The 13,253-nt window shown below is 36.5% G+C and overlaps 1 protein-coding gene across 8 annotated transcripts in view; it reads right to left on the bottom strand.

Moving 5' to 3' along the window:
• Positions 1–3,581: 3,581 nt before the first annotated feature.
• The window catches only part of MBD5 (methyl-CpG binding domain protein 5), a 445,570-nt gene continuing 435,898 nt past the window's right edge, over positions 3,582–13,253 (bottom strand). For all 8 annotated transcript variants that reach the window (XM_069066734.1, XM_069066730.1, XM_069066732.1 and 5 more), the window contains 2 exons: positions 10,694–10,769; positions 3,582–6,298 (listed from right to left, as the gene is read on the bottom strand). In XM_069066734.1, the coding sequence (XP_068922835.1) occupies positions 6,227–6,298; positions 10,694–10,769 (148 nt within the window). In that variant the 3' untranslated portion in view covers positions 3,582–6,226. The remainder of the gene's footprint in view (positions 6,299–10,693; positions 10,770–13,253) is intronic.

Here is a 13,253-nt window from a genome sequence, read left to right on the forward strand (position 1 = left end):
TGATATTCAGAGTATTGTAGTGTCAAGTTATTTTTCTGGTTACATGTACCGAGAACTTTCACATATCTCCTTATTGAAACAGAATTTTTAAAGGCTACAGCTGTCTTGTTCTACTAATAGTACAGAAACAAAAACAAAAATGGAATTTTGTTTGCTGCACCTGTTGGTTAATTGTGTGGCTGTAAGGATGTTGTCTAACTGTGAAATTTTTTGGCAAAAGCCTGGTGTCTTTTTCTTCTTCTTTTTTTCATCCAGGACAAAATGTGTAGCTCATTATTAAATTTTAAAAGATTAGTAAATAGGCAAATTGGGTGGCAATTACTGACATATCCTCAATTGCCTTTTCAGAGTAAATATCCTTTTGTTCTTTTTGGGGGGCGGGAGAGAACAGCATCTTCTCACTGAGTAGTCTTGGAAAACAATCCCTTATTGGTTTCAAAATTAAGTAACTTCCAACACAGATTACTTTAGTGTATACTTGGTCTGGTTGGCCCAGCTACTTGCTCTGACTTCATACATTTCTTGTATAACAATTATTTTGAACTAAGGTGGTTCTGCTGTTACTGATAAATGAAAATGGACTAAAGAGATGTTGACAAATATGTTCCATCCAGCCCTTAATGATTAATATATTTAGAGCCTGTCTATAAAAATCACAAATTTTTATACACACCTATCCTAGTATAAAGGATACCTAATGATATCTGAACAGCAGACATAGAATTATTGGTCGGACCTTCCCATGTCCAATTCAGGATACAGCTGCACTTTGATGGGTGACATTTCTCCAGATAAAATAATCCTCGTTATTTTATCATTTCTAGCTAGATTCTGTTTTCCAACATTAGAATGATCTTTAAATATGCCCTTCGAAATTTTCTGTGTCCCTCCTATGATAGCCTACAAGTAGGAGTGTATTATTTTGTGGCTCATACATCTGGCTATATATTTCAATGTACACACCTTGCTTTTTAACTGCTTCATAAAGTAAAACAACAATTGAGAAGATATTTTTACCAAGGCAAAATTGCTCCCCCCCCCCAATTTGGATGAGACAAAGAATTCAATTTCTTGGAAATGTCTATGTTCTCTTGGAACTTCACGAACAGATGTTACATAATCATGATGGTCACTGGGATGCTTTTTCACTTCTTGAATTATGTGAAACAACACATATTTAAAAATCCATTACTTGAAATGAGACATTTTTTTTTTCTGGATGCACATGCAAGGATTTTTGAAGATTGAGTACAACCTCTATAGGTAAGTTATTAGTGCATACACATTTTATAAGCCAAATTAAATATCTCATCCCGAAAGGAAAGCAGTTAGATTCATTTGGACAACTTACAGTACCTGAATCTTCTTTTATCATCCGAAGTCTTCTTTCAGTCTTCTCTCAGATCTCCAGCCACATGTAGTTAGGTAACTCACCTTGGAGTCATTACCTGTCATTCTCATAGGTGTGATTCAACTGTATTTTGTTATCAGAAACATCAAGAATGTTTGTTATTAATGTGAATCTAATGTAGGGCTCCCTCTACCACAGAGAGAGATGCATATCTTTGGCACCTCTTCGAGTTGGATTTTTATTGACAGGTTGCAAAGCAATGCTGTTTCACCCAAATGTATGCTCCCCTTCCTCTGCTTATAACTGAGTCTTTTAAGATGTCACTCATGAGCCACTTCAACTTGTAATCCTCAGGTCCTGTTAATCTGAAGAATGCTTTCTAAGGGGTGTGGAAGTCAAATGCAATTAAAAAGTTGAGGAGGATTTTCTCCCTAAAGTTAGCTAATATAGGGAAGGAACAATATGAGAGAAAATCATGTCTTCAGGTTGTGAAGGATTCTATTTGGGTGGCAAATCATCCCTGAGGATTAATTCCTAGTGCCAAAATATCTGAGTGCAAGAAGAACCCAGTTTTTAAAGTAATTAATAAACATTCTCTTGAATGTGAAAAAGGGTTTCAGTTACTTTAAAAATGCATTTTTTTTCACAATGAAAGCTTTCACATAATTTCCTGTAAAAGTGTGCTTTTAGATTAAACTAACTAAATTTGAAATGTAGGTATAGTGCAAACCACTCTCCTAAAAAGATAAGACTGTGTATTTATGCCAAATACATAAATGCATGTTATTATAAAATGCACTTGTGTATTATAAAGCCCTCTGGGAACAAATTTTGCAATTTATAGACATCTCTACATCTATATTACAAATAATCTATTCGATCAATCATTTCCAAGTTTCAAAAGGATTTTTTCATACACACATAGTGTATGTATGAATGCATAGCCACACATTTGAAAATAAAGATTAACATTATAAACAGATTTTTAAAATATCTGAAGATGATAATTTTGATATTTTTTTTTCCATAAAAGGCTTCTTATTGCTTCCTAGGATTTGTACTTGAGCTAGATATGATCTCTTGGTTCATTGATTTGATATTCATTTTTGGGATCTTAAAAAATAGGCATTACTGCTGTTCTTATCTCTTTGGCTCATACATATTATAAAATGAACGAAACAAGCGGCAAATTAAGTCAATGTTTAAATTCTGATGACTTTTTTTTAACATCTGAAAAATGAAATCAAGTGATCCATTATGCTGCGGTTCTTGAATGTTTTACAATACTGGCATAAATGGGCAATGTTAGGGCAGAGTAGTGGATTGTTGGTATGGTCTAGCACCTTTCCTTTCTTTGGAAAAAGAAAAAAGAAAAACAAACAAAACCCTTTCAGAATCTTTAGTATCACTGTGCAATTATTTGTGACTTTTTAGAAAGCACTGAAAGCTTTGAAAAATCATAAATGTGAATGGGGATCTAACAGAATGATCCACAAAGAAAAATAATATGGATCATCTAGGGGGACGGCTTTTGTGAGGTTTCATTCTCCTTAACAACACTCAAGAAGCAATTGTATTTTGGTGGGGAGGGGGGAAGGGAAGCCACCATCACTGGTGTGACTCATTGGCAGTCTCAAACCTGCTTGTTTTATTGTGTTTGGATGTTAATGATGTGTTGGTGACAAGATAAAAATTCAGTTCGTAAATGATATAAAATTGGGTTTTTGAAGCAGAGTAAAAAGAGATCCATGACATCATGAAGGAATGTGTGTGCACTTTTTGCACTGCAGGTGCATGTCTTAATTTAGTATTTTCAGTCATAATGGGACTGAAAAGTGGGAACAAGAAAAAAATCCATTTAAACATATGAAAATCTTGAATTAACTTTAGCAGTAGCAGCCAGAAAGTCCAGGGTTAGAAGGCAAAAAGCTATTTGGTGCTTACTTGTTCAGAAAAAACCTAACAATTAATTAGCATTTGCTTAGCTCTTGTACTTGAGCTTTTTAGGGATGTAACCCCCATATCATAGTCACATTCTCTTTTCTAGCAGCATATGCTACTTTCTTTAAAGGGATAAAAAGGCTTTTGTTTTGTATAAGTTCCATCTTTAGTTAAAAAAAAAAGGAGCTGCTGTTAGGCAAAAAATATTCTAAGTAAGGAGGACTTGCCTCCATCAAAAATGAATAGTATGCTTCAGTGCAGAGAGAAAGAAATGGCTCTATGGGCAAAATTCAAGTATGAGTGACCAGTTTTTTTAATTGTAAAGTAGGTGCAACATTTTAAAAAATGTTACAGCACTGCATGACCTGTAATGCTCACAATATTTACATTAACTGCTTACATGAAACCAGAAAAACTCTAAAAGAGGAAAAAAAAACCTGTATGGACTGAAACAAACTATTCCTAGCACCCACATCAATGCCATTATTAACCAATGAAATCAAGTGCACAAAAATACTTTACATAGTCTACTAATGTAAAGTATACATTGGTGAGAAAGTACAAACCTAATTAGTTTAAAATGTCAAAAAAAAAAGGGTTGGTCAAATACAAACTCAGTTTTAGGACAGAAAAACAAAGTTTTAAAAACAGAAAAACAAAAAAACCTGAATATAAACACTCACACAGCACACCCCCCCACACACATCCACACGCATCTGCACACATATGTGAATCTGTGAATAAAAACATCCGTGAAAGACAAAACAGCAGAAAAGCAGGCTGGTACGGAAAATGGACAACATTAACTTTAAACATAACAAACACATCAACTTGTAACAAAAAGTGTTAACTAAACTACACAAAGAATCACTTCACATGAGTTTGCATGAAGGACCATGGCAAGGCTCCCTGCCATTACATAAAAGACAAAATGAACCTACCCCACAGAAGGAAGGGTTCCTGCCTCCAGGCCACTGTAGCTTAGTGTAGCTAATTGCATTCCATCAGGTTTGGGGAAGTGGGAGAGGAAGAGGGAAGGTAGGGGGATGTGGGGGGAAAAAATGAAGAGCTATCTATGTGAGACACCGAAAGTCAGCCCAGTGGTAGTGCCGTGTGCTGTGGCCCAGAAATGACCTTGGATCTCTTATTCCTTGGGTCAGTGGAACTCTGCTGCATTACAGAAATAAAGAGTTTGGGCTCTGAGACAGGTGTGGGAAGATGAGCAGGGAGAATTCATGGACGCTCAGCACTCAAGTGTCTCCATGCTCACAGCAGCATGAGCGTTAACATCTGAACATGCATTTGCTGTCCTAGCCAAAGCAAGAGCATCATGCTAATCACGGCTCTTACAGGGATTAAGTGTTTTGGTGGGAAAAACATGGTGGTTTCAAGAATGAAGGGAGAATAGATCCTTAGGACCCCGATTCAATAGGCCTTCAACTTGGGCCAGGCTGGAGGAGGGAAACCTATGCTCTGCTGCCTGGGAGATGGGCTTGTATCACCACCACAAAAAATGTGAAGAAGACGGAAAATTATGTTGTGCTACATTTCTTATTAATTTTCTTGTACTTTACAATGGCTCACAGTTTTAGGTTTGTATATTTGTAGTGTATTATTTCCTCTCTACATTTGTTTCACATTTTTTACTTAATATAATATAAATAATTTGGTTAATAGATTTAACCTGCACATTTCAGCCACATTAATATATAAGAATCTGTTAATGGTATAAATAATTCTTTAAATAAAATAAATCTGATATGTTACATAATACTGATAAAAAATTACCATTGCTAATAATTTTGTAAGCCACCTTAATGACTGGTTTAGGAATACTGGAGGATGGATATGAAAACCATTTTGATGACATATGTATGTTTTTGTTACTATAAAAATCAAAATGTATTTTGTCTTTAGCTGATAATGATTTCAAAATGGAGCCCTTGCCTCCATGTATGTAAACAGGATGTTTTATCAGGTCAGATAATGTATGCTAATAAATGTAGTTTTTGAGAGTCAATGGTGGTGTATCATATAAGTGATGCAGTTCAACAGGTGGCTATGAAATTTTAACTACAGAAATGGCTGAATAAAATAGTCCATCTAAGATTTTCTTTTTATAAAACCTATTCTACTTTAAAACTTAGGTAAAAAAAATATGCAACAAATGGTTGCAGTTTTTGAATTCTTAATTTAGACCTGTGAGCCCACATCCCCTTAGGAATCTGCAAGGTTGCACTCTCCTACAGAGACCCGAAATGGAGTACAGTACTTCCAGGCAAGGTTCATTCCAAACAGACAATATAAATGAACACTCAGTGGTGTGAAGTGTATGTCATAATTAAGGTATTACATAATCATGCCTTTTCTCTGCTGTTAAATACAAAAACAGCATCTTTTACATTATCATATAAAAGCATTTAGGCTGTATTTTTATTTATCACTTTACACTGGTAGTCTCTGGTATGTGTACTCAATAGAAACCAAAGAATTTTGTACACTATTTTTTTTTGTACAATAAAAGATAAAGTGTGCATCAGGTACGCTTGTACATGACAATATTGTACAGTATTTACAATGCAGATATCACCATGAAATTCTGTATTATCTATATACACAATGAAAATTTCTCAGAAACATTTGGACTATTTCTTATAATCACAATTTTAGTATTATAGAAAAAAGGTCTTCAGTAATCACTTGATGCCTTGTTATTGTCATCTTTCAAGGATTTTGATTAGCTTATCCAGCGCTCTGTATCCTTCCTGATCAGAAAAAAGTGGTACCACTGTTTCATTTAGCACCCGGTAGTGGTGACAGCTATCTGCCTTGCCCGGGATACTGATATAGTCAGAGCTATATCAATACCTATCGACAGATATATGTGCATGTTCCTTTTGATAAATACTGGACCATCAATAGAGACATTCAATGTTATCTGGAAATCTTCCTCCTCTTGGGTTTTGGAGGCTTCACTTGTCTATCTCCCTGTGGGATTTGGTGAACCTGAAAATGAGGAAACAAGAAAAACTTAAGAGGTGCATATCACAAATACTACATGATTTTGGAAAAAGACCTGACAGTAACATGACCAAGCTGGGGTTTTTAGTCACTCGTGTGCATACTCTGCCCTGTCAGGGGATAAGCTCCCTTCTTTAATATATGATGAGTACTCAGATGACCTATGGGTCTAGTTCCAGTTTTGCTACCACCCAAATGAGTGACCTTGGGAGAGCCAATTAACCTCTACGGGTCTTATTTTCCTCATCTGTAAACTCAAGGGGATGGATCGCGGGACTTCTAAGAACCTTTTCAATTCTGACCTTCTATGAGCCTATGACTTCCTTAAAGCAACAGTCCCACCCACAGTCAATGTCCCCCATAATGAATCCTAGAACAGTAGAAAACTAGGGGTTGAATAGAGGATTAACAGAGTAAACATAGTATGCCACTACTCTCCAAATGAATTTATGACACAAAAAAGCACTCAGGTGTAGCTCTGTATTTTCACCTCTAAGGATCATCAGACTAATGATTTTGTTTCATTGTGGAAAATGTATAAATTTAGTATGTGAAAATGTTTTAGTTTTTATTGCTACATCTTACATACTGTAACTGCTGAGAAAGGCCAAAAATTATTAAGGAATAAATACACAGCAACCCAGGAAAAGGCTGTTCATTAATTAGGATGACGGGGACGTAAAGCAGAATGCCACTACCATCTGTTGGTGGATCTGGGATTGTGTAGGCTGGAGGAGCAGTCAATGGCCTACTCCTCTTTAAATACTATGACTGGCATTGAAAATATTGTTACATTTCATGCCAGACTGAGCATGGTCAGGGCATGAGCTGCTGCCAAAGTGGTGACTATTGGATACATGTGGAGGGGGCAGGAAATTGGGGGTCAGAGCCTCTTGTACTAGGTTGATTCTGTCTTAGGTCCTGGGGAGGCTGCTCTCGTGAAGTGGCAGTGTGGATGAGTGGTGGGCCTAAGGGCCAGAGACCATCGACCTCTGGACTATAATAAGGTTAAAAAAATTTACATGTGTAACACATATAAAATAGAAGATTTTTTGCTTCTTTGAAGGAAACAAGAAAATTTCACTTGGAGACAAGACTCTGGTGGCAACATAATCACTATTACAAAGCATCTGAAGGGTTATCATATGGAAAGGGTATGAGGTTTAAATGAATAGGATTTCAGACCTGGAAGGGAACTGTGAGATTGTTTAGTCAACTCACTCATTTTATAAATGAAAAAAATGAGGCTCAGAGGGGGCAAAGTGACTTGCTGAAGGTAACGATGCGAGAACTTGCAAGGCCAGATTTCCAGTCCAGGTCTTTTGACTCTAAGTCCACTGAATTTCCCACTGTCCCACTCTGTCTCTCTTACGTGGCATTGCAAGAACACAATGAGCACTAGAAATGAGAGGGAGTTACAAGTGGGCAGACTTGGGATCAAGCCAAGGAGGAACTTGGAGACGGAAATGGCATTTCACTTCAGTATCTTTGCCAAGAACACCCTATAAAAATGGGGTCACACAGAGTTGACTGTAACTAAACAACAACAACTAATTTATTAACAATTAGTGATATCCAACAATGAAATGGACAAGTCTTATTTGGTCATTAAATTCTCTGTTGCTGCAGGGACTTGAAGGAGACCTTACTTACTATTCTGCTGGCATTACAGTCAATAATTCTAGATATCTGGGGTGGGGGTGGAAGGGAATGATTTTAGGGGAGAAAAAAGGGGCTATAAATAAAAGGAACTGGATTCTATTTGGACTTTGCTATATCTGCTGACTTCCTGTTCAACTGGAACCCTTCTAAGTCCACTGGACCTACCTATACCCTTGAACCCAACTCTACAGCTGTGGACCTGAGTGACAGTGAAGACTGCCCAGGGACTATTTAATTTCTGTCTGTATCTCTAGCATCTAGCTCAGAACCTTGCAATATAAATGATTAATAAATGCTCATTGACCTGAATTGAAAATGTCATGAAGACAAACGTATTTGTACTGTTGACCAATAACCTTTTGTCCAAGGAAAAGAATGAAAACATTTTGCCTCAATTGTGTTCTTGGTAAACCATCTGCATTCTACTACAGTCAGGGCGTCATGGTAAAGAGGAAAGAGCCAGGGATGTGGAGTCATAGTTCAAATACACTTCTTTCATTTACCAGCTGTGGGACTGGTGTCACTGGTCTCTCTGAACCTCAAATTCCTAATCTACAAAATGAAAGGACTGGACCTGATGGCCTCAGAGATTCTCTTCCAGTTTTAAATCTATGATCCTAGGAAATTCTGGCAGAGCCTTGCTTCTTACTTCCCCCCAGTTTTTAAGTCAGGCAGCTTGGTGGCACAGTAGACAGTGCTGGGCCTCAAGTCTGCCCTCAAACACTTATTAGCTGCGTGACTCTAGGCAAGTCATTTAACTTCTGTTTGATTCCGTTTCCTCAACTGTTAAATGGGGATAATAACAGCACCCACCTCCCAGGATTATTGTTAAGGATCAAATGAGAAAAATGTTTGTAAAGTGCTTAGCACAATGCCTGCCACATAGCACTTAATAAATTATTGTTCCTTCCCCTTTTCCTTTGTGGGAACAATGCTAACTGGAATTTTTATTTTAAATGATGGGAACAAAACTGTCTATAGCATTTGCTGCTACACAGTTCTAATATAACAAATATAAGTAATACTTAAGAGATATAGATATCATAAAAATATTAATAGTTCTTAGGATATTAGGATTTAAGCAAATTTGTTAGAACACAAAATAGGTACAAACTTCCAAGTAAACAGGGAAAGAAGCCAACTTTCAATGTTTAACAATCCTAGAGAATCAATATATTTAAAGGCTCTTCAAATTAATATTTAAAATTTCTATTAATTTATATAATTTCTGCATTAGAGAAGATCTGAATTATGTAAGAATGGATTTGATTTCTCTCATACTTAGGATCATATGAATGAATGAAAAAGCATTTATTAAGTGCTTATTATATACCAAAGACTTTGCTAAGTGTTCACATTACAAGGAGAAAAAATAAATCATAGGATTTGGATAACAGAGATTATCTAGTGCAAAAGCCTAATATTATAAATAGGGAAGTTGAGGCCCATAGAGGTTAAGTGATTTATTTAGTATCATATAAATAATAAATAGAGGAGCTAGGATTTGAACTCATGTAAACCCAGGATTCTTTTTGCTGTCTAATGCTACTTCCTGCATATATATGTGTGTGTGTGTAAATATGTACCATGTTTCCCCGATAATAAGACACTGTCTTATTAATTTTTTTGGACAGAAAAACACCAGAGGGCTTATTTTCAGGGGAGGGCTTATTTTAATGAACATTGACAGAAATTTTAATAAACAGGTAAATGTGAACAAAAAAAATGTACCTTTATTCCATAAGCAAATCACTGGGGAAGAACAGGATGATGCGCTCACTGCTGCAGCTCTGATTGGATGCAGCTCAGAGGCGTTTCACTGAGGGGGGGGGATGGTGCATACAGAGGGTACCGTAATGTAGCGTGTAGTGCAGGGGCTCACCTTCACTACAGTAGCAATCTCAATAGGGCTTATTTTCGGGGGAGGGCTTATTTTAGAGGAATCTTACACAGTAAGGGGAGGGCTTATTTTCGGGATAGGTCTTATTATCGGGGAAACACGGTATATATGTATATATATACACCTTGAATATGTATAAAATAAAAATGTTAAAGAGGTCATTATTTATTACTGCTGAGGATTACTGAATTAAATTTTATTACATCAGCATTTTGTGTTAAAAGTTGTTTTTTAAATATAACAGTAGAAAGGAATGTACAGACCTCATGATTCTTTACCATATATCTAGAAATCCTGGCTCTGCAATTTGCTCTCTGTGTAGCCTTGGGCAAGTCTTAGTCTCATTTGCAAAATTGAGGGGAGCAGACTAGACAACCCTCTGAGGTTTCTCTCAGTTTTAAACCTAAGATACTATCACTGCCTTTTCAATTAGATATGATCAGTTCTATGGATGCTTATAAACTTAATATTTAATTATATTCGATGTAAACAATAACAAGTATCCATGTTTGTCATTGGGGCAAATTAAAGCAAGTTATTACTACATGAATTTCAATGTTTTGTTATTTAGACTCTAAAAGGAAATATAGATTTATCACATGTGACAAAAAATTACTTTCTTGGAATAAATGTATAGTTAACATTGATACATTTTTTCAAATTATTTTTAATGTTTTCTGATGCTAGTTATTTTTTCACCCTTTAATTTATTTAGGAAATTGTATCTGATCACCTGATAGCATCATCACAGAGGAACTGAAAACAACATCCTTCTTTTCAAAGCAGCACAGTAGAATGTGAAAACAAAAGTCACTTACATTCCCAGATATTTTGTCCAGTTCACTCATGGCCTCATGAATAGCAGCTTCTAAATGGTTGTTTAGCTTTCCACTTCTAAAATTAAAGGAAAAAAAGTACCATATAGATTTAGCACATTCCTCTCTGATTTTACCATTGTTCCTTTTCAGGCTTCATGACGTCAAAATCACGAACAATTACACCAGGGAGAAGGCAAGGCAGAGGTATGCACAGTTGGCAGATTAGACAGATTTCACTGTATTGTATCTGTGTTTCTTATCTCTGACCAGGAAATATTCAGCATTACACTATGTAAAATATAGGCATCTACATAAGGCAGAATGTAGAATGATCCTATCTAGTTTCCCCTCTTGGATTTTTCTCCCTCAAATTGTGATACTTTTTGAAGAAAGAGCTAAATTCTTCTTGCATACCCTGGGCAGGCCCTACTCAGCCTGCCCACTGAGCCGGCCCTTACCCCTCACTGTAGAAGCTGACCCTTTTTCCATCCTGCTCAGCCAAATGATTATTTCATTCAACTTAATAAAGGGCACATGAGCTGAATTGCAGGTACTGGCCACTAGGGAGCTCCCTCTCCCTTACAGCAACACTGTGTGGCCTGGGCTTGCAAACTAAGAATGAGATCTCCATTCACATGAACAGCTTCACTTCAACTACTCCCCTCAGTCAGTCCCTATCCGGGCACTCATTTAATATTAAATTTTTTCCTTGGCTATAGTTACTTAGTTCTTTTAAAAATTAAAATCAGAATTCCAGTAAATCCACAGATTCTTTCCTTTTTTTCCTTTTTTTTTTTTAAACTAGATGTCCCATAGGCATCCCAAACTCAACATGGTCAAAACAGAATTAATTTTCTTTTCCTCCAACCCCACCCCTTCTTGTATTGTTTAGGACAGCAGCACCATCCTAATCACTTAGTTTTGCAACCCTGGTGTCATGAATGAAAAAACTTTTCTTTTTTTGCTTTTTGGAGGGAGGAAGGCAGGGCAACTGGGGTTAAGGGACTTGCCCAAGGTAACACGGCTAGTTTTGTGTTAAATGTCTGAGGCCAGATTTGAACTCAGGTCCTCCTGACTCCAGGGCCAGTGCTCTATTCACTGCACCACGTAGCTACCCCATGAAAAAACATTTTTGAAGCTTCCTGTACAAAGCCTTGTTCTAAGCACTGGAGCTACAAGGAGAAAAATGCACCCCATCCCCGCTCTCAAGAAACTCAAATTCTAATGGGGTGATCAGGTTTGTGCTTGAATACTTCTAGTGAAGGGGAGACTAGCACTTCATAAATAACTTACTCTATTGCTAGACATTCTAAATGTAAAGTTCCTCCTTCTGTTGAATTGAAATCTTCTTTTCCGTAACATCTAGGCCACAGAATAATTTAAATCCATCTTTCACCGGTGAGCATTTTAACTAATCCATGGCAACTACCATGTTCTTCTTACTCTAGTCTTCTCCAGGCCAAACATCTCTAGTTACCTCAATACTTCTTCACACAACAAGTTTTCCAATCACTTCAAATACCTAATCATGCTCCTGTGGTCCCACTTCTGCTTGCCAATGCTCCTTTTAAAAGGTGACACCTAATTGAACACAACATTCCAAATCAATGCATCCTCAGATCATATTAACTTATAGTGCTCATTCATTAACTGAATTATTCATTTATTCAATAAACATTTATTAAGCATATAACACATGTAATGCACAGTGCTAAGCGCTGAGGGAAGACAAAACATAAATAAGATACAGTCCCTGCACTCAGGAAGTTTAAAATATAGTAGACTAATGATTTCATTGAGTTTACTGTCAATCAAAATCCATGAGTCCTTTTCATATGACCTAAGTCATATATTCTAATATTACACATTAAAAAAAATTTATTTACTTTTAATTTACAACATTCAGTTCCAAAATCCCTTGAGTTCCTAATTTCTCCCCCTCCTTCTTCTCTGCCCTCCCCTCCCCCATGGTGGCATACAATCAGATATAGGTTCTACAAATACCTTCACACTAAACATTAGTCAAGTTGTAAAGAATTATAACCAATAGAATGAACAACAAGAAAGAAGGAACAAAACAAAACAAAAGAGAGAGAGAGAGCAAGTAGTCTGTTTCAGTCTGCATTCAGACTCTGTAAATCTTTCTCTGGACGTGGAAAGCACTTTCCATCATGAGTCTTTTGGAGTTGTTTTCTAACCTTGCATTGCTGAGAGAAGCCCAGTCGATGAAAGTTAGTCATCACAGATACTGTGTGTCTGTAATTGTGTGTAATGTTCTGGTTCTGTCTAATCTTATACTTAACACAGTACACAATTTTGTATTTATCATTATTAAATTTCACTTCAAATCTTTTAGGATCTTGTTTCTTTCATCCAATACGTTGTTTATTATTCCCATCTCTGTGCCACCTGAAGATGTGATAAGTATGACAAACATATCTACATCTCTGTTAGCCATAAAAGTACTGAATAGAATATGGATGAATATGGAGTTCTGAAGCCCACCACCAGAGGGCCCTCTAGATTGACAATGATTGGTACTTTGGGAATGATCATTCAA

Source organism: Petaurus breviceps, unplaced genomic scaffold (assembly GCF_028583685.1).
Source record: "Petaurus breviceps papuanus isolate PSGF00001 unplaced genomic scaffold, PetGlider_PUasm1.0 90723, whole genome shotgun sequence".
NCBI classification, from domain to species: Eukaryota; Metazoa; Chordata; class Mammalia; order Diprotodontia; family Petauridae; genus Petaurus; species Petaurus breviceps.